At 42.1% G+C, this 22,690-nt stretch overlaps 1 protein-coding gene across 1 annotated transcript in view; it reads right to left on the bottom strand.

Moving 5' to 3' along the window:
- Positions 1–22,690, bottom strand: part of LOC118427113 (polycystin-1-like) — a 32,659-nt gene that overhangs the window by 9,403 nt on the left and 566 nt on the right. The window contains exons 2-26 of the mRNA XM_035836749.1: positions 22,336–22,504; positions 21,711–21,791; positions 15,152–21,358; positions 14,468–14,658; positions 13,967–14,076; positions 13,424–13,593; positions 12,801–12,977; positions 12,076–12,371; positions 11,467–11,604; positions 11,206–11,277; positions 10,680–10,811; positions 10,184–10,280; positions 9,501–9,691; positions 8,796–9,038; positions 8,246–8,407; positions 7,705–7,873; positions 6,542–6,742; positions 6,045–6,163; positions 5,280–5,504; positions 4,692–4,859; positions 4,139–4,299; positions 3,695–3,815; positions 2,995–3,131; positions 2,386–2,526; positions 1,613–1,919 (exon numbers count right to left, since the gene is read on the bottom strand). Coding sequence (XP_035692642.1) covers positions 1,613–1,919; positions 2,386–2,526; positions 2,995–3,131; positions 3,695–3,815; positions 4,139–4,299; positions 4,692–4,859; positions 5,280–5,504; positions 6,045–6,163; positions 6,542–6,742; positions 7,705–7,873; positions 8,246–8,407; positions 8,796–9,038; positions 9,501–9,691; positions 10,184–10,280; positions 10,680–10,811; positions 11,206–11,277; positions 11,467–11,604; positions 12,076–12,371; positions 12,801–12,977; positions 13,424–13,593; positions 13,967–14,076; positions 14,468–14,658; positions 15,152–21,358; positions 21,711–21,791; positions 22,336–22,504 — 10,185 coding nt within the window. The remainder of the gene's footprint in view (positions 1–1,612; positions 1,920–2,385; positions 2,527–2,994; positions 3,132–3,694; positions 3,816–4,138; positions 4,300–4,691; positions 4,860–5,279; positions 5,505–6,044; positions 6,164–6,541; positions 6,743–7,704; positions 7,874–8,245; positions 8,408–8,795; positions 9,039–9,500; positions 9,692–10,183; positions 10,281–10,679; positions 10,812–11,205; positions 11,278–11,466; positions 11,605–12,075; positions 12,372–12,800; positions 12,978–13,423; positions 13,594–13,966; positions 14,077–14,467; positions 14,659–15,151; positions 21,359–21,710; positions 21,792–22,335; positions 22,505–22,690) is intronic.

Below are 22,690 nucleotides of genomic sequence, written 5' to 3'. Positions count from 1 at the left end.
TTGTATATACATTGCTTCGTCAATGTAAGAGGAAGATTTTGAGATGTTAAGGTGTTGCTAATTCCAACTCATTATCATAATTTATGCAAAAGTTCAGAAGGACCACGTTTTGCACTAAACCTTTTCCGACCAGATAGTGGAATTTTGAGGCCCTCAGCAACACTTATGTCGCATAACTCATGAACGGCTAGAGCTAAAGCTACGAAATTTGGTAATTTATCACAAAATATTGTTTGCAAAAGTTTTTGGTCAATAAAGTAAGTTTATCATTTTCGGAGGTTGCCATGGCAACCATATTCTAACAGGCATATTTTGCCAAAATTTGACAATTTCAATTTAAACAAGGTTTTGTTGGTAAACTACACCTGTTTTCTGACAACAATTAAATTCTATGAAATTCGATGTTATTTTCAGGACTTAAAATGTATAATTTATGCTAATTTCATGACGTCATTGGTCAAAATCCAAGACGGCCGCCCTGATTAGGCAAATGACGTCATAATGTCGTCACATTACATGTTGATGACACAGAAATTTTTGTGATGATTTAGGTTTACATTCTTATTATTGTCTGAAAGTTTGGTAGTCATACTGTAAGTGGTAAAGGAGTTAGCCTCCAAAGTTAAACTAAGGAGAAGGTATAAGACATATTGACTGACAAAGTCACGGAAGGATTTTTTCTTCAGATCAAAAATGTTCAAATGGCACTTCCAAATGTACGCCTGGGGTCCAAATGGACCCCACTCGGGTGTTTGAGGGTCCTTTATGCGCCTTATGCGTGTGGGAACTTCCATTGAGAAGAGTAGAAAATGAATGTTTTACTGATGATATTTCCTTAATAATTTCCCCGCCGGGAACCGGTTCATTTTAAGTCCGACTTAAAACCAACCGGGGTCCCGCCCGAGACGAAAAATAACCCGGCAGCCGCTAGGAGACCAGCAGGAACCCGACCGGAAGAGCCATAAAACAGTCCGTAAATTACCCGGCAGGGTCCCTATGTGGAAATGTGACCATGGCCCAAATTGTCTTGTTTGATGACCGAGGGACCCCGTCAGCGGCCCCGGCGGTGTTCCGGGATGATACAACGGATGCAATAGTTTGTAATGCAAGAAGGTTGGGCCTGTACCGTCGAGTACCGCCGGAGTACCGAGCGGGTACCGGGAAGGTACTGTAGGGGACCCTGCCGATGTGTTCACGGTTAGTTGACGGCTTTGATTCGGCGTATTTTTCTGCCCGGGCCACGGTTGATTTTATGTCCGACTTAGAATCAACCGGGGCCCCGCCCGAGCCCCAAAATAGCCCGGCAGCCGCCGGGGGTCTCACGGGGACCCGCCCGAAAGTGCAACAATTCAGCCCCTAACCTACCCGGCCGGACCCCTTTGTGCAAATGTGACGTTAGCATTAATAGGGCCCACATCGGTAGTATGTCAGGGGATTCGAAACCAGTGTCTCTGGGTTCTGGGCTAAACACCTAAACTACTACGCTAACATGTCGCCATTGTATACTAAAAGTGCTACTGTAACAGGAACGGTATTTTGCACAACCATCATGTCTCTATTTCATTGCAACGTAAATATGACGAAGCACCTGATGAATATTCATTAGTCTGACCTTGATAGGATCCAGTACAAACACAGACATGGTGAAGGACATGAGCATGGACGTCAGCCAGGCGATGGACTTCTTGGCGCCCCAGTCCAGACTGTACAGCACGCTGAAGAACGCGGACGTGAAGGTCACCAGGAAGGCGACAATCCATGCCACGTACACCATCCAATGTGGAAACATGAAACGCTTCTTCTTCTTCTTCTTGCTCTGCTTTTCTTCGTCGTCTTTGACATCTCCTTTTTCCACCGTCTCGGCCATGTCCTCGCCCGCACCAACCTCATATACAGCTGCTTCCTTTTCCCTTACCCTCCTATTGTGATGACACAGAAAAACATAGATAACTTTTGTTCTCTTTAGCACGTAGGATCTTCCTAATAGTATGTTAACAATGAATTAGTGCAAGATATACACATTATTGTGTGGTACAGTGATGTGTTTGAAGTCTTTGAAATGTCAAAACTGTAAATAAGAACCCCAATATTGATCTAGCATCCGTAGAACGTTCATGAGTGTGAATACAACATTCCTTTCATTGTAAGTTGTGTGAATAAAATATCCTTCAATCAGCGACTCTTTGTTAACACGTAAAATGCACCTACAAATTTTCGATGTCTGCTCAGTACATCTTGATCATGGAATGACCTAGTCTCGCGAGATCACAAGACTACGTCCGAGACTTGGATGGTTCTTATAAGTTGTGTCTTTTGGTGCCTTTTACAATCTTGACACCTATTTAGAGGGATGATTACAACTAAAAATATCAACAAAAACTATACCTGAACAGTGTGACGAGCCCAATGTTGACAGGGAAGATGAGGATGCTGCTCATGAAGCTAACATACAGCTGGTGAAAGGTGAGGGTGATTGGGCCTATGGTGAGAGCATGGACAGTCCGTACCTTCTTCTCTGTGTCATACCTGCAGTTATACACGTTGAATTTTGCCATTGAAAACAGCAAAAACGTAATTCTGATGTTCAAGCATGTAGCTATAGCTTTCACACATGACCTGATTGATGATGAAAGCAAATGCGGATGACGAAAGGCATTGGGAACCACAGTATATTTTCATAGACCTTCCTATTCTAACCTCCTTGTTTATACGGATCCCATTGCATGATGGGGGACGCGTGGCACTGTGGGTAGCTCAGAGGCAAGCAACATCATTACTATGGATTCGGCGCATGTGTAAGGTATCCAGTTGAGTCTATGTTGTCATTGTAATAATTTTCCTTGCCTCTTGATGAGCTACTCCATTACCCTCTCCAATGATGCAGTAGGATCCATGAACATTTCTTGGGGAATACGAGTATGTTGTTTGGCATCATATGCTTGTTAGAATAAACTGTACCACTTTTAACGTTGAAAGACCATTTTAATCGCATACCACATGGCGTTAGACACCATGGTGCAGAAGAGCAGAGACAAGCAGCACGTGACGCGCTGAACTCGGGTGAAGTTACTTCTGGTCGGACGGGAGAACACAGAGAACCACAGGTGGCCGTCGTTGAAGTCTCTCTTCACCTGCAAAGAGATTGAAGTGACCTCATTAAAACTTGTCCTGTACGTTGTCAAGCCCAAAAGTATGTAATGCCTTATATCACAACAGGTTCACTTTCAGATAAAATGTGTGGCAAATTTTATGGTAAAGGCACGGATATTTTTGACACTGAAAGATCTCCATTAGTTGAATGTTCAGATTTGCATGAACAACTGAGTTGACTTCAAGATGACCAAACCCGCCCCCCCCCCTCCCCCGTAGTCCGTCTTGACTCGCTCTCAGACTAGTACTTCAAATATTACACGAACACCCCATGTTATTTTAGCTTTCATTTTCCGGTTATCATTGTAAAATCTACAACGGAAAGTACCTTACAATTTTTCGACGGAAGGGTACGCCAAGTTCGCCATTTGGTTTTGATTTATTTGCTCGGCTGTACAAATACATACAGCCAGGGCTGCCTTTGGCTTTGCTAATGCCTGATAAGCAAACATGGATTTAAAATTCGAACCTAGATGCAACATTCTGTAATTGATTTTACTCGTGCTCAAGTCTAAGCAACAATATAAAGACGTGTAATTCTCACGGTGGAAAAGAACACAGTGTTGAACTGTTTCATGTCCTCCTCCGTGGCCACGGGCAGTGTACGACAGACCTCACTATCATCCTCGTTCACAGCGAGCCATTTGTCACACAGGAAGTAGTACCTGAGAGGAATAAGTAAAGACAGTATAACAGCGGTGACCTCCTTGGCTTCAATATCCTTCCAATTGAGAGGCATTATCAATCACATGAAGAAAGAAGAACAACTTGATAAGAAATTTTATGCTGTATAAACGACAAAGGTTTCAGACCTAACCATCTAGTTGAAACTGTATGCTTCTAGATTTCGTTCTTACTTAAGGCCTAAAGACTACATATTGCTGTTTATTCTTAAATTTTGCCACGTAAGACTACGTACACAGTTACTGTAACAGTTAAAACCTAGCGTTACTGTGGGTCAGGAAATGGCTGCAGACCAAAGACCTACATCTTGCCGGTGTCCAGATCTCGGACTTGTACCCTGTCTAGGTACCAGCTGGCATCTGCGCCCTTCCCGCTGTTGTTGTGCCAGATACGGAGGGACTGCAGGGCGCCCAGGTGCTTGTGCTCAGCCATGAGAAACTTATTCACACTACCACTGCTGAACTCCTGAAGTATTCAAAAAGCGCATCTCAGTCATGCAAAAGAAAATACAGTGAAAACCTCTGTAGCAACAATATAACTGTAGGCAAAATAGCAAAGTCGTACCCTTGCCAAGAGGCTTGTGCTTGCTTCTATGTAAATTGGAATAGTAATCATCATCATCAACATAACTTGAAAAGCTTTAGAAGTTAGAAGGGGCTTTGTGATCTTTATGACGTATGAGAGAGGTACATGTGCGTAGGTATCGGCAAAACGACGGGTAAAACCGATAATGGCCTCCTGGCGGTTTCCTGTGACACTGCAGCAGAACAGTTTGATGTTTTGAACATGTTGCAGCCATGATTTCTATTTGGTAGATAGCTCATGTTTTGTAAGATAAGTACAGAAAATACGTTTACCTTGTCCTTTGCCTTCATCGTCCTGGTCCTGGTGGACTCGTTCTCACCGTACAGAGTGAAGAAGACTTCCGACTTGGTACCGGATGTTTTCCCGATGCCTGTCTGAACGGTGATCTCATAGAAGTGGTTATCTATGAGTCTGTTGTCTGACAGCTGGGACACACTCCACTAGAAATAATTTTTTAAAAATGCTTGATTTGAAATAATTGTATCTTATGGTAGCATCAAGACTATTCTTTCTATATCCCATAATTTGACGTCTACAATAGACTTCATACCACGTACGTGAAGCTAACATGATACCACAATAGGGTACTGAGTACTACATCAGGGCAGACAAAACTTCTCTCAACCGAGAAGGGGGTAGAGGGAAGGTAACGACTTTCAATGACCTTTAACCCAGTGCTGACGTCACATGTGCTGAAGTCACATGTCTACAGCACTCGGTCAGATAGCAGAAGAAGATCAAGACAGTCACTGGAAAACTCTGGTGACTAAAGTTTCTTGGGTTGAAGGACTGTTTAATTTTCTTATGCCAATATGATTATTATAGCCATATTTCCAATGTACAATTTAAGATCTGCATACCTTCTGGACATCTCTGTTATCTCCTTTCCGAGCGAAGTATACGCATACCAGATACACGGCGGTGATAGCAAGGACGGTGCCCAAAACGTACGCATTCTCGGCGATGTTTTTGCTGAAGACCGTACTGAAGTCGATGGTGTTGGGAGGAGTGAAAAGCTCGGAACCAAACGAAGTTAAATGCGTACATTCGCAAACTGTTACGTTGGCTGTGGACTTGTCAGAAACCTGGAACAAAAGATTTATAATGTTACGTTTCTGAAAAGTTGACGCTGTTTGAATTTGAAGTGAGTGGCTCATGCAGGTACCTGATCATGAAGAAAACGGTCTAAAACTGTACGTATGATGTGAATGTTGTGCAAAAATTTGATAATCTAAAACCTTAATATTGATATTAATAACAAAAATAGAAATTAAATCAAATAACGCTGAAAATGATAGATTTAAAAGAAATTGGGTATCTAGGAAATTCTGTGATATGAAATATCCATTATGTTAATATTCTGATGTCATTGTGTTCTGTTTGAATTTGAAATTTGTAGACTTATGGAACAATGGCTAGTGTTTTGGGGAAAGTGCTGATTTGCGATGTTCAACATGAGATAGTGTTCTCGAATCCTATGAAGAGTTTTGCCACCACCAGATACCCAATTTACCAGCATAGAGACCCCCACCCCCCCCAAAAAAATATTAATGCCACCGCTCCAGAATCCTGTGACAGAGGCTACATCATTGTATCTTGGGAGGGAATTAAAACGTTCTTATTACCTTACAGCCATCACCCGCCCATCGCTGCTCAGCTTCACTCCAAAATTTACATCCAAGTATGAGGGTCTGAAGAGTGTAGTTGGACGACGGTGCTCCCATTGAACTGTTGTTTTCAGGGTCTACATAGAAAACAGCTTTTTTACTCAATGCACAATGTACACACCAAATTATGATTGTTGTTAAATCCCACTTCAAGTAAAGACATAATACATTGGCAATCTTCATCACAATGAGCTTCTTTTTACTCACATTACCTTTGAATTTAAAAACTTTTCTAATTATTGTTTCCCATGAATTTCTTCATGACTGCACCACTGAGCACTTCTGTCAATATAACTATATTGCCGACTTGAAGTTGAAGGTGATTTAGGAGGGGCCAGAGCTAAAGAATCTGACCACTCAACGGTTAGTTGAGCTAAAAGATCTGACCACTCAACTGTAACCAGTACATCCTCAAAACAGTTTTAGGATTGCACCACCCTTTTTCACGGACTTACCTATTTCTTGAATGGCAAGATGCCAGCTGACGTTGCTGTATACCATGTCTTCAGGCACCATGACCGAGTGTCGTATCTCATCCAGTTCCTCCGGTGTGAAAGTCCCGTTCATGTTGACTTCACGCGGAATGATCCCACTTGCGTTGAACTCACTTGAGCTTGGGTAGTCTCCCACTCTCAGATATGCCATCAGCAACATCTCTGTATGAAACAAAACAACAAAATCGCGCTGATTTAATTGACGTTACTGACAGGCATCCGTCTATACAATAAAACTAGGAAAGTATCATATATTCCTACTTAAACTAATCAAATATTCACAGAAATTATGAATGTGGCATACAACATTGAGAAGTACAGCTTCGACCACTTTGTATATTATAGTTGTACAGTGAGTTAGACTGGTGAGGTGAGGTGTGTTGTACAGTGTACAATTTCCATGCAATAAAGTTCATTTGTTCATTTATACGAGGGGCGTTCAATAAGTAATGCCCCTGACCCATTTCCCATAGCAGGAGATTAATGAAACTTGGCACAGTTATTAGTCGTTCTCTATATAGGAACCACCCAGAGTTATGCATTTCTTCCATCGTTTGATGCAGCTCTGGACACCGTTTTTATAGAAGACCCCAGGTTGGTCCTTCAACAGATGCCTCATCAATGGCAGAAGAGGGACGACCAGGTTTGGGAGCTGTTCCCACAGACTTCTCGTACGGCCATGTTTAAATTCACGATGCCAGCGTTTTACAAGGTCATATGATGGGGCATCATCACCATAAGTTTCTTTCATTTCATCAAAAGTCTTCTTTGGTTTGCGTCCTTTCAAATACAAAAACCGGATCACTGCGCGACACTCAACTGGCTCCATTTCACACCTGTTCCATTTCACACCTGACTCTGTTCAAACACCAGTACATCAGAAACCTCAATTAGTTCAGAGCTGTTTTTTGCAACATAATTCATAGAGATATAAATCATTACAAAAGCAAAATTTCATTAAGATCAAACAACTGGAAGTGAGTCAGGGGCATAACTTATTGAACGCCCCTCGTATCATAATGCTTAACATATTACTGTAGTCCCTTACCTCGTTCAAGTATGTTGCATAAAGTACACTGATATTGCAATAGACTAAATGGCCAGTAACAAAAAGAAACGTTTACTTGGATCTCCTGGACGAATGATGACTCTGATAGCGTTGTCACTTCTGGGCACGTCTATTATGTGGAAGGCGTAGTCCATGTCGATTTCTGGTTCGTAATCGTAGTAAAAGTTTTCCTCTTCCGACTCTTGCGACGGGTCTGGTGGGTCAAATCGTTTAGGAATTGGAACCTGTGGTGTCGGGAGTATATCATAATTTCATCATTAATTCTTCAGTTTTCCACACTTCCATAGTGGGGGTTACTTAAAAATAAGCAGTCATAACATATTCTATTGCTCGAAGTAATTCAAAATAATATTATATACAAAACTAAACATTTTTGGCTCCTTACCAAATTAAGAAAGACAATTTGCCTTTCACTTAGTCAACAAAATGTATATATTCTAAACCGATGTTAAACTATGATTTCCAACGCAATATTTGTGCAAGAAGGTACCCTTCAACTTTACTTCAGGATTATTTATTTTACCATAAGTAGATATGATGGATTTCCTCAATAAGTTTGAAATGTATGAAAACAATAGCAAGAAGGTAAATGGTACCTTTTCTGGACTGTTATTGATCCTTATCTCGAACGGTTCCTCCATATGATCCATGGCTAGTTCATTGCCATCTGAGCCTTGGAAAGCCAGTGACACCACAGGGCTGTTTATTGAACTAGCACTCTCGTCCCATATGAATGGATTGTTCGGTAAAGACATAACCTGGATGCATCATGGAACATAATTGTTATCAATAGATTATCATTACGATAGTAAAGATAGCATTTAAAGAAAGTATACAAACCCATTCGATGTTAACGTTTTATCGATATCACCATACTCAATCAGGCTGGCAGTAAGGTAATTCTAGATTTGATCAAACTAACGCTCTAAAGAGAATTTGGTATCGCCTCCGTAACACATCATAGCATGTACATGCATGATATAATCAATCTAAATCATATAAATCAATATCGATTTAACTACGATCCCACTTTGATATGCAAAACTTGACATTGAGAAACTCAATTCTTACCTGGTTCGTATCAAAACATTTGTGCAATACATTTCTTTTGATTAACATTAGCTACGTGATCTTATTATAACTTACTTTCATATCAACAGGACCAGAACCCTCGCCCAGCTTAGCTGCGATGGCTGGAGGGATGTTGAAGGATCCTTCCCGTGCCGTCACAGCTTTACCAGCTAGGGCAGAAGGCTCAGACCGCTCTATCACCATGGACAGCTTAGGCGAGTCAATGACCAGTGCCGGAGAACCGATGGTCTTCGTCTTCAGAACTAAGTTTGATATCGCTGTTGCAGCTTTAAACGTCTTTGTTGAGACCTGTTTTGCCTGGAGACATAAGAAAACGTATTATCACAGTATCTTTTTTAATACTAACATATGACATATATCTTTTCACTAACATATGAGTGACTTTTCATACGGCTATTACGTAGTGCTCGAAATCCTTTTTAGCTATTTAACTATTTATGTTTTATCCTGTCAAGAAATACATACAAAAGCTTATGCACGTAGATGGGGGAAAGTGGTGTTCAAACTGCAAAATTTCAGGTTGCACACTGTACACCTGCATGGGTCAAACTTAAGTTGCGCCAAGCAAAATGTGGTTGCGCTTGCAATTGTGCAAATGAGTATTTCGAGCACTAGTTATGAGTTATGAGTGACATGTTCAACTGTATTTGTTTAATAACTTTTACTACCGGTAGTGCATCAGCAGAATACAGTGGACTACTTAGCTAGTATTTAATTATTCTGCCAACACTACGTTTTATATGCCTTAATCAATCTTACTGTGTCTTTTGCCAAGGCTTCATCCTCTTGCTGTAACTTTTGAGCTGTTGGTAGATCCTGTTCTCTTTGTTCAGCCTCCTCTGGACTCAATGACATCACGTCCAGCTCTTCTTCTGTTACGGGAGGTTTGACCTTCTCCTGGACTGTCGTGTCCGTGGCGACCAGAATGTTGCTAAGACTGGACACAAGTTCTGAAACAAAACATTTAATGGTCTATATTTTTCACGACACAAAGACGTAACAGTTATCAAAGTAACTGAATAAATTTTAAGGTCAGACGTTTCAGACGGTTTGTCCAGTTGCTTAAATAAGTGTTACATTGCATTCTTATTATATACTATTAGATATCTAAACTTCAATGACGTTGATTATACGTATCTTTCAGATGCCATTTTCTATATTCTTACAGAACGACCGCTAACATTTTGTACATGTATCCTAAACTTAAGAGTAGTACTCCAATCTGTGAGATGCCTTGTAAATATGGCTTGAGGTTTACTAAGTCTTTTTAAAATGTTATCTTATTGTTTCATAAAATACCAGACAGTAATATCAGACCATGTGACATAATACTAATAGTGTGACTGAAAACGAAAAATACACATTCAACAAATACTCCGACTTTAGAATGAATTATGGTGTGAAGATGGACAAGGAGATGCTAGATGTGCGATGCCTGGTACCTGTTGCTGTATTCTCAATATTCTCAGAGATTTCATCAGACACGTCAACCGACTTTAATTTCTCCGCCATGTTCTCTACAGCCGATGCCGCTGTGACCTAAAGAACACAAATGGAACATTATACAATCTTAGTGTCGGCATGGTGATCTCTGGATGCATATCAGGCTTAAAGAAAATAACTGCAGCTACAGGTGACCCTGCTTACAGATACAGTCCAAAACATAAATATTTACATAATGAAGTATATAATCAATACCTAATATATACGTATATGTGACTGTGTGTTCACCATGCGATTCCAAATGCAAAGGGATGTAACATCAACGAAACCGTTAACTATCAGTAAAACGGTGCAAACATTCCAAGTACTCCCAAAAGTGAATGAGGAAGGTCACAGACTGTGTAAAAGAGTCTCTTTATTCAGTTACTTACTGACCTGCTGGTGCTATTCACGGATACAACATCCTCTAGTTCACAAACAGGAAGTTGAACAAACCTGGGTGTCTGGAGATACCTCAGACGCTTTTCCTGTGATAGCTTTCATGGTGATGCACGATTGTTGTACTGCCTCCACACTGGTGACGGATCCTGCTGTCTGGTATAGCGCAGATACCACACTGGACCTCATCTACGACACAGTGAGTCAACATACATGTATGATCCGTCGATGAATGTTTGACATGCAGGAAATAAGATATGCCAAAAAGCAATTACTCAAGCAACTAGATATAATTTTGGAAACTGCAAGACGTTTCAGACAGCCATCCAATATCTTCCATCAGTGACACTGACGGATGGTGTCTGAAACGTCTGACCGTTTCCAAAATCATATCCAGTTGTTTGTCTGCTTTTTGGCGTACATGTACATGTGTGTATGATCATTTCTTCGTTGAGAATGTGTCAGATGTATAGTATGCATATCATGATTTTTAGACCAGTGTACATGTATACAATAGTTCAAATGATTTCATGTACAAAGTGCAACATTTTACTTGACGTGATTTTGTAGACCAAAAGAATACCTGTTCATGTCGTTTCTTCTTTTCTCCAGCTTCTTGGTCATTTATGGCTGTTATACCATTAGATTCCTCCTCCTATAATAGAAAAGAAGTCAGATTCGTTAGACTCTAGTAAGGCGTCGCTGTACTTGTTTTTATATTTTGTTTTTCAAAAATGTTACTGTAAATCAACACAAAGAATATCTGCATTAGCAAAAAAACTATTTATTGACATGCTTATTTTCGATATTTGAATACCCAAACAAAGAAATCAGAAATACATACGTTGATAGTGTCAGCCACAATTGTGCCTATCTGCCCAATGTTTTGCTGCTTGCCCCCTAGTACAAGCATAGACAACTTGTCAGGGTTGGTCAACTCAAGCAGCTTGTTTTCGGTGTCCATTTCCGGGAAATCAACGACCTGGGGAGTTACAAAAGAACAAATTACATCAAATCTTGTCTTTCAGCAAAACAATTAGTACTCACTCATGAATTGTTGTCAAAATATCTTTTTACCGTTCTGGGTAGCCTTAGATTATACAAACACACGTAGATGTTAGGGTCGAAGCAGAACGTTTTTCTCAATTCACATCAGACATTTTAACAAGCGTAAATGCTGATTCTCCTTAATCTTCAAGCAAGCAAACCATACATATACATGTACATATTGTGTATGTATGGTTTGCTTGTAGATTAAGGTGAATCAACCATACATCCACAGAATGTACATGTTACCCAATATCAGCTAAGCTGCCATGTATTGCATTGTCTGCAATCTCGATGAATAACTAAATATGTGCATACATGCACCTTAGAAACGCCATGTGCAACAAATTCTAAAAGTAGATTGAATCTGACACAATGCATTTTTTTTAATAAGAACAATTGTTACCTGTATAGTCATATTGACTTGAGCATACTCCCCCAGTGTGTCCACAATCTGCACACTGATCTCTGATGTGTGGTTATATGCAGCAGGTCCGAGAGGAAACGTCAACTTCGGAGTGAAAGGTTCTTCTCCGAACCTGATGAGTGACTGTTGCCCTGAGCCCAACCGCCTGGACCAGAACCTGTACTTCATTTTCCTGGACTGGTAGTTGTTAGCGTTTGCCTCCTCATAGTTCAGGTAATCACCCTCATCCCACCAACCTGCACATGTGACTTGGAACTCTGTCTCCAGTGCGTATCCTGAAGAGACATAAAACTCTGTTATTTTAAAGCAATTTAGAGAACTCTTGTTATTCACTTACCCAGTACATTGTCTATATCTATTTGCAGAAATATGTAATGATTTTGAAATGGCTTTTGGTACAGAGCTTGGGTTAATAGGAGACAAAATTGGCTGTAGGAGAAAGACTACAAATTCGATGATCTGGAAAGAAAAAGTACTTTCTGCAAGGCTTTTACACAAAATGTGCATTTCAACCAACTCACTGCTAGGTGGCGCTAGAGTGCAAAGGATGTGATCCCAAGCGTGACTTAACTGGTATCCCCCTTAAACAAATACAGCATCTGCAAACAAATACAGCATCTGCATCTGGTACCCCCCCCCCCTCAAACAAATACAGCATCTGGTATACAATTAACTGAACATGACAAGTGTTTGTCGTTCATTACCATATTCCGGTGTGATATCACAGTGACCTCCAGTTGGTGGACAGTTGGTGATGAACGTGTACTCGCTGAACCCAGCAGCGTAGCCGTACTGTTTTAACGTCAGACGAACACTGTAGTGGAAACCACTTTCGAGGCTCTTCCCCTCAATAGTGAAAAGGGACGATCTTGCAGTGTTTGCTGTGTGAAACAAAAAACAATATATCTTTAGTCTGACAGAGGCGGGGGGCGACATAAACTTTCTAGTGATGCTCAGGTGATGAGTTGGACATCAAATCCTGCTACATAATGAATTGCAGCAATACAGATAATATAGACAATACAGACGTTTTTAGTTATGTCGTGGGGACTCGTATGGCACAGTGGCAGTGTTTCACCCGGAAGCCAGAGGTCCTGGGTTCAATGTTGCCAATCTTGTGCCCTTGGGAAAAGCTCTTTACATGGCTTTCCTCACCCCAACTAGGTGTAAAAATGTGCACCAGACTTTGGTTGGGGTGGTAAAGGGCATTGGAAGGAGAGGGGTGGGGTCCATCTGTCAAACAACATGCGCAAGACAAAGTGGATAACAAACAACTTTAAAGGCCTTTAAACACTAGAAGCTAAACGACAAGAAAATCACAACATACCTTGATACGTAGATATCAGTGATTTTGCTATTGGTTGACGTCTTTGACCGTCGACTTTGGCAACAGTCCATGTGTACTCTATGCCTTTGAATGTTTTGCAGAAAGAGCACCTGCCGGTCAGAGACAGACGGGCAGAGGGGTTCGTCTTGTACGAGCAGCCGTCAACACACCTGGGTATAAACACGAACACCAGATCGTAAGATGTTTTGCAATCAATATAGACCAAACAAGATATTTGTATGAGTTGCAACATGTAAAGGCTATATCTATGTAATTTTCTTAAAGTCAGCCGCTATACGACTTATCTATTGAGAAATATTGTGATGTATGCACCCTCAATAACATAGTATCACAGTCATGTTTCCTCGCTTTGAATGATTCTCTATTGGCTCCTCTGGCAAAAAAATGCCACTTTTACAAAAATGGAGTTATGTAAACATATCATATCATGTGTTACTTCTAAGCGAGGAAACATTATGGTCAATTCGTTGTTCAGGTTGTAGTTATGTGTCAACTAATTCTTATATAACAAATATTTCCTACCTTATTTCTACATCCGGTGGATCTCCTTCAACGATTAGAATGGATTGTTCTGACGTCATGCATCGGTCATCTTTCCTCATCTCCACTCGGAAGATGTACGTCAGATTCACCTTCGGGAGAATGTTAGAAATGCTTAGTTCACCTTTATCCGCAAACACAAAAGTATATCCGTTGTACTAAAAATGGGGTATTCAGAGATTAAGTCGACCGGCGAAGGTTTCAAAAAAACTATTTTCAAAATATAATTTGAGACAACTGTCCGTCAATTTTACATCTCTAAATACCGTTTTAAGATACAGGGCATATTTTACCACAAGGATAAAGGTGATTAGCGTTATACGTTAGTATTTTGGTCGAAATTTTAGGGATCAGAATTTGAAACAAGCAGAACAGGGTTGATATTCAACTTAGATATTTAGACTATAGGCAATGAAGATAACAGATAACATATAAAAGATACAAAGTGATCAAGAATTGTAGTAGCATGATAGAGGCAGATACCCGTAACATGCTGGTGTTGTATGCAGTAAAATTGCCATCAGAAAACCCCTTCAGCACGTATCCTGTCCCGAAGCATCCTTCGCTACTGTTGTGGGTGCGATTTCTGGTTTCTGCGAGCAGAGTGGCGTTGTTTGAACAGCCTTTTGGGACACTCTCATCGCTTTTTCGGCAAACCCAAGAAAACAAAAGCCCTGTAAGAAAAAAGGTTCGTGTTTAATAGCGATGGGTACAACTCCGTTTTTTGCTGTAAGTCTGGTCCGAAAAAAGGGCCTGAAAATACAGTGGACCGGGTAGAAAATGATCAAATTATATCGGCAGGGGGTTTGTACGTTTTGGCACTTACCAGTTCAAGAAAATAACAAGAACGAAGTAGAGTAGAGTTTATAGTCATATCTACCATGTTTCTACAGTCAAACTTACAGAGTTTACATGAAAACAATTAGGTGCAGGTTAAGGACCGGACTATAACCCGAATCTTCTGAACCTGAACCGTAACTGTATCTGAATTCTAAGCATGGCGTATGTGACCACGACGTACTCAACGTACAACATGCGGCGTTATTAACACGTATGGAATCCAGTACGATGTATGTGACAGGGGCGTAAGGAATAGAACGCGTACATGTAGATCCTTAAACGTCTCTACTAAAGTTATTAATCAAGACACAGACAGAAATGACTTACCTGTCTTGTTGTGGGGTTCGTCCGGATCATATGACAGTTCGTCTGCGTTTAACGCCATCGGCAATCCGTACCCAATGGGACGACTGGCGCCTCCCTTGATCCCAACCACGAGCCTTGACTTCACAACTGACAGGTACATAGAGTCGCCATTCTCCAGGCCTTCAAACCCAGGCATAGCAACAGTTATATCAAGTTTGTACAGCCCAATATCGAAGGTCAAGGGAGGAATGACGATCTCAGTGCCCGTAGCTTCTGAAATAAGCTCCAATGGATATGGATGTAAGGCGAAACCAGTCTCGTTTGTTAATTCCTCCCCTTCTATCAAAACAACCTTGTGGATGGCCCATGTGATGTTTACCTTCGTTGTCCTACAGTCTATTTCAACATTGCTTCCAAGACGTATTTTAGATGATTTTGTCTCAACTCTTGGAGATAAGATGTCACGATATTCTCCTATGATCTGGACAAAAGGTCTCATGCATGGCCAACCGCTCTTTACCCTGGTCTTCATCTCTTGAAATGAAACCCGGTTCATCGCTGTCACTTTTACGTCAAAGAAACCATCCTGGTTATAGCTGTAATCGTGGACGATAGTGTCCGTACTGTCAATGGTCACAATTTCGTCCTTCTTGAAATAGTCGATCTCCTTACATATCTCTGCCCCGTACACCACTCTGACGCGCTCGTCTCCCATGTCGAAGAGATAGCAGGAGTCCGTTCCGAACTGAGTGACATTCAGCACAAGCGACACAGTTGAATTCGGTAATGGGGCTGGGCCAGTATTACCGAACGACTCGAGGATGATACCCTGTCGTACTGCAAGGGTTGTATTTGTGTTCACACTGCTAACTTGGTTTTCAGCGGTGACTGTTACAACATAGTCTCCTGGCTTGGTGTATCGATGCGATACCTCGTTGGCAACCGTCACTAACCCCGTAGAACCATCGCCAAAGTCCCAAACATAAGTCGTATTACTACCTGTGGCGATAGTTGCTTTAAGTAATACATCTTCCTCGAGACTTTGATAGGATACAAAGGAGTCGTCCTCATCAAAAATGGTTGTCATAGGATTGATCAATGTGACGTGTTGCAGTTGTATCCCTGTAATGGTTTCTATAATATCGACCGTAGTTTTCAGTGTCATAGTGCTAATAAGATTGGATACCACACATTCAGCATAGTAGCGACCAGCAGATGCATACTGATGAAAGAAATGTGTAGTGTGTTGGAGAGCACCTTCTGTCGTTTTCAAGCTGCCATCTCCAAAGGACCAGTGTAGTGATTCATTCGTAGGCAGTGATACGTTATTTGGTATATTGACTACGAAGATTGCTTGTCCTTCTGGAAGAGGAACTGGATTGTTGACCGTTACGTTCAAACTACGCACAGGATGCTGTACTGAGATTTCTGCCTTATCCTTAAGGGTGCCAAAGTAATTTGAAACGGCGACACGGATTATGTAATATCCTTCAACGGTGTAGGTATGTTTCATCACCACTCTTTTGCGAGATTTGAAGCTGCTGACTTGAGTTTTACCATCGCCAAAGTCCACCTCAAAGATAAGATGAGAGCCGGTAGCAACACTGATGTCGACCGTCGCTTCCCCGCCAACATGGGTACGATCTTTGTTCACCAACATTGTCAGTCCTGTAATCCGCTCCTGGACGACCATGCTCACGTCGAATCGCTTTTTGCTAACAAGATTAAAGCATTCAATGCTGATCTGTGCTGTACCAACAGCTGATTGGCTGTACTGATGCGTTATGTTCTCTGGATACTCTGTGGTTATTCCAAATGCCTCTCTGATTTCGCTCAATCCATCTCCAAACTCAATATTCATTGATATGTTGGTAGGGGCGATGATAGAAGGTGGTACGGACACTACAAAGGAGACCAGACCCGGTGGATAGGGGATGGGATCGTCGTTGGTTAGTGTCAGGTTTGTTATTTCAAACTGGGCGGTGATTGGTGTAGGCAGGGCAACTTGTAGCGCGCTAACGTTGTTCGACGCTATTACAGTAACATCAAAGAGGCCGCTGTTGTTGTAGGCATAGGTAAAATGAATGGGACGTGGCACGTCGTGTGGTAAGGGTTGGTGTAGCGTGGTAGACTTCCCATCGCCAAAGTTCACATCATAAACCACGTTTGAACCCTTGGCCATGGTGATGGTGAAATCAATCTTTATGCCTACTGTAGCAATGTAAGAGCTAACATTCAGAGCAAGTCCAGCTATTGTCTCAAATACTTCTACCACTGCTGTTTCGGTAACGCTGCTTACTAGATTGCTGCACGTTAGAGAGACGGTCCTTGTTCCTGTTGACATCCTGTCGTAGGTGTGGGTGTGGGTGTATCGCTTGCTGTCGACGGTGACATCTGACAGCATCGTGCCATCTCCGAACTGCCAGAGATAGACAGCGTCAGTTGGGAGATTCCCGTATATTTCTACCTCGAAGTCAGCATTCCCAGGAGGTACATGTACTGGTGAGGAGACATCCAACCTAAATCCAGAAATCGGCATCTGTACAGTAATGTCTTGGACAACGTTGTATTTCTGTTCGCTTACTGCGTTAGAAGCAGTAACTGAGATGGAAAACTGCCCTACATCTTTGAACGAGTGGCAGACAACTGTAGGCTGATATTTAGCCTCCCGGTCGTCAGCCAAAACCCATTCAACTGTGCCATCGCCATATTCCACGGTAAAATTTAGATCTGAACCTCTCGTTACACTGATGGTTACACATACAGAACCATCAACTGGCGCGTTGACTTTGTCTGTAACCGCTTTCAATCCAGATACCACCCCTTCAAATGTTACCTCCTTCTCAATGAACTGCGAACTGATCCCGTTCCGACACCACACTCTGGTAACGTATGTTTCCAACGGAGAAAACACTTGAAACGTGTGCTGCTGAGAATGTCTCACACCTATGGACAGATTATGTGCCATAGGATCATCGATTGCTCCATCACCAAAGTCAAACTGGCAACGGACCCTGCTTGGTGGAGGAGAGTCAGGTAGCACATCAACCATTACAGTCGCTATCCCTGGTGGCACAGGGAACGGGTTGTTGATGGTAACGTAGAGTTTACCCACAGGATACTCAACGGTCATGTCCTTGTTGAAGTCGTACTTTGCAGAACTGACGTTGTTCCACGCTGTCACTGTCAGCTTGTAAGTACCGGAATCGTTATAACTATGGACAGGCTCCGTGACCTCACTCACGGCAAACATGTTGGGATGCTGCAGGACTTCAGCCTTGCTGTCACCATAGTCAAGTTGGAACGTAACGTGCGAACCAGTGAGCACTGATAGGAGGAATATTGCATCAGAGTTGACTGGAATCACATATTCCAGTGCTACACCATTCAGTCCGGTGATAACTTCCTGCACTTCCATATCGTGTTCTACCGTAACGGACGTTATGAGGTTGTACACTGTCACGACTGCTTTAAACTTCCCTACGTCTGCTTTGGTCAATGGGAAGGTTCCCTGATGAACTCCAGCTGCGGTAAGGCCTGTGGAAATACTGTTCTGTGTGATACCGTTGTCAAGTGTAAAACTGACATACACGTTTGATGGATAAGCATCCGACACAGGCAGTCGTACCTCAAAGTCATGACCAACGGACCCTTGGGTGGGCATAGTGACGAAGTAGTCTGAGATGAGAAATATCTCCGTAATTCTCAGCCTCACTACAACGCCCGGAACTGGTACAGACCATTGAGCTGAACTGACCTTGTTCTGCACTGTCACTTCAACCGTGTAGTTTCCTTCAGCCCAGTATACATGCGTTACATTAAAGTTGGCCCCTCGTTCGTAAAAGGGTCCTTGCCTCCCTACCTCTGTGCCGTCCCCGTAATCGATTTCGAATGAGGCCATATTTCCAAGAGCTAGCGAGACTTCTATTGTAAGTATACCACCGACGCCAATAGGATTAGGAGTTATCAGGACCTGAAGTCCTCCCACCATTTCTTGTAATGTTACTGTCGTCTTGAAGTCTACCTGGCTGACGTGGTTCTCGCATGCCACAGAAATTTCGTGAACACCGAAGAGATCCTCCCCAAAGTAGTACTTCCACGTGTGCATCTTATCTACGAAATCGAGAAAGTCCATAGCATTCGATATCTCTTGATCTCCAAGGTAGTATCGGCAGCTGGCGTCTGTCGGCGGAGGGATATCATCTTCGAGTCTAAAGATGAACAAAACCTTTCCGGGCGGTACTACAGAAGGGCTGGAGTTCTCGAGAGTGATACCTCTGATTGGATGTTGAGAAGTCACCTGATCTGTGTTTGTTTCCATTATTCCAAACCGGCTTACTGCTTTCACGTTGATGACATAGGGCCCAGGCTGTGCGTATGTGTGGTTTACTATCTGGACATCATGTTCCATGTCTTCTGCCAGCCTTGGAACTTCAACGACCTCGCTACCGTCTCCGAAATCTACTTTGTACATGACTCCAGATCCCTGCCGAGTTGATATTCTAACGGATAACTCCTCCAGCTTGGCACGGACAAATTGTGCAAGGGCCTCGGCTTTCAATTCTCGAGCTGGCTTTCCGACTCTCACGTTTGCTGTCTTGTTACTCTTGCTGACGTGATTTTGTACAGTGACGATGAGAGTGTAGTCACCAAAATCTGGATACTTGTGTTCATATCCTCCCCAAACATCCTCGAAAGCGACTACTTCTGTTTGGCTGCCGTCACCAAACGTAAAATAGACTACGGCGTTATCTGGGTGAGGTTCTCCAACCGTGAATTGTATTACTGCTGGAACCGAAGGATTTATAATGGACAGAATGTTGATACTCAAATCTTTCACAGGGTTTTCACTGATGACGATTGCCCTGTCGTGCTTCTTAGAAACAGCGTTGGTGGCCTCCACTTGCATCATCATATACCCAGATTCGTTGAAGAAAATCTGAGATGTCACTTCTCTTCCTTCATCCCCGGATAGAAAACTAACAGGCTCGCTATTTTCATACCAAACAAGTTCCCAATTCGTCGTGTCAACGACATCGACATTAACAGAGAAATCATATGACACTGATGTCACAGCAAATGTTTCATAGTCTGCAATGTTAATGCTGCTAATTTCAGTGTCAATGTCGATGTAACTGTACTTGACCAGACGACTGACATGATTGTATACTAAAATTTCAAGAGTGTACGTGCCTTGGTGGGAATATGCATTGGGGTCTACCAAGCATGTTATGTTCTGTACAGTCTCGTTGCCCTCAGTGCTATTGCTTCCATTGCATTGACTACTCTCACCCAATGATATTGTGTACTGAACATCTGTTCCAGCTATTAGGTCCCAATAGACTGTGATATTCTGTCCGAAGACATGGTGACTGTTTCCATAGATTGTAGCATTAACGTGGTCTTCGACATACACAGTTGCGGTGGCGTTAGCCTGGCCAAAAGCATTTGCACAGCAAACTTCTACTTCATACACTCCAGGCACTTCGTATACATGGTTGAAGGTCATAACACCACTGCTATCATTCTTTTGCACTGTTTGTTGCGTTACATTTCCCGAAAACGTCATGTTAGAATCTCCAGGTTTCCAGAAACACAAGCCGGTGGCGAACGGATCGTCCATGAGAACGTACACCGTTATATTGTCATTCGTAAGCCCCGGAGATACGTCTATCTCCAGGCCATCGAAGTTACCAGGGCCTTCCACCACCTTCAACAGTATGTTTTTCTCAACCCTAGAGACGTTGTTAGAAGCTATCACGTTGACCGTATGTATCCCTACTGTTGGGAATACCACGCTATATGTGAAACCGGGATTCTCTTGCATTGCCTCTCCATCTGCTTCTACATACAACTGAACCTCATCACCCTGTTCGATGACCACGGAGATGTATATAGTCTCGTTGGCTAACAAAATGTCACTGTTTCCACATGAAACTAAGACATCTAACCCAGAGACAGGTATAGTTGCTAGGGACGACGTGCGGTACAGCATGTAACAAGGATTCTGTTGACACGATGTCAATTCTGGCACTTGGCTGGTTGCGTTAAAACTGTCTACAGTTGATCTACAAAGACAAGTGGCGTTGTCACCGAGAAGGGCATATGTGAAGAAATGGCTTGCGCATTCTTTTCTGCAAGAGAGTGCATCCACGGTAGCATTGTCAATGACGACTGACTCCCAGTCCTCAATCTCAATGTCTTGTAGGCAACCGACCACATCCAGCACTGGAAATAAAGCATACTCTTTACTTGAAGAGTACTCACATTGCACAGATTGCTCTATTTGTTTGATTTTCACACAGTGACCCAAAATACACAGAACCGTTGATATATGACGTGCAGTTTACAGTTATAGTGGTTGTTAAGAGTGTGTTGGTGTTTCTCTTTGTAAGTCGTGAAATTTTCATGCTTATATGTTTTGTCTTGTATGTGTTCATGTGGTTGCGCAACACCCCCTACCGTCAATTAAAATCACTTTGTAGTATTTTGCGGCTTGTCTGGACCCTGGATTTGCTTTATTCTTTAGGAGGATGGTGCTAAGGTTGGGAATACATGAAATAGAATTTAAATTTCATACCCTGTTGTCCGAAGAACTGTATTTCATTCACAGTCACGGAGTGTTCATTGATAGGAGTGAAGACGAGTTTCAAGAAGCGCCCTAAATAGAAAAAAGTTTGTCTCAAAAAACATTGTCTCAAATTCATCGTGCCATTCTTTCCATCGGAACTTGCCAAGTAAATGTTATAATACAGTAAAAGCCAGTTAATTGCACAACGGAAATCGCACACTTCTGTTAATTGCACGAAATCCCAGAATCCCTTGGTGGTGCGGTCAAGCTTAATAAATTCGCTTTGTTGCCCAATTCGGATAATTGCACGAAAAGCACTGTCAAATGGGGGGGGGTGCAATTACGCGGCTTCTACTGTACATCATAATGATGACACTTATTCAAACTAAAAAGGCAAAACCATGTTTTTGACATCTTTACTCTAACCTGCGGCATCAACGTCAGTAGTGCCCAATCCTTGGCATTTGTTCAACGTTCTTATATTTCTTACAGTTAGTACAAGATAAGTTGAAGAGAAGTACACTTTTTCAAATAACAGTCGAACTACCTAAAGTTATAACTTAGTAGTTTGTCTTGCTCAGTAGATGTGCAAAATTCAATGACGCCGAGTGCACAGAGACAAATATGCACTTACCAGTTCCGACAAAATTGTCAAATGTCTGCTTTGAGTTCGACACCTCAGGTCGGAACCAACCCGCTTCCGTCCAGTTACAGGACAGAGACGTCGATTCTGTGAACACGTGGACTACCTCCGCCCAGTGGTGGACCATGTGGATTTGTATCTTTGTGATTCTGTAAAATGCCTGTAAACCAAATTGTCCATTTTATCACTTAGCAATGCTACCCAGTATGAGAAGGAATCGACTACAATGCATTTAGGCTTAAATGGTAGCAGAATATTTGTTTTACTGCATAACGTAATTGTCACAAATATGTTTACAATCAACAACAAGAGGTGAACAGTATAATTAAAAAATATGCACTGACAC

This window comes from Branchiostoma floridae, chromosome 12 (genome assembly GCF_000003815.2).
Source record: "Branchiostoma floridae strain S238N-H82 chromosome 12, Bfl_VNyyK, whole genome shotgun sequence".
Lineage (NCBI taxonomy): Eukaryota > Metazoa > Chordata > Leptocardii > Amphioxiformes > Branchiostomatidae > Branchiostoma > Branchiostoma floridae.
Note: the sequence above shows the minus strand (reverse complement) of the source record. Positions and strands in the feature narration are given on the sequence as shown.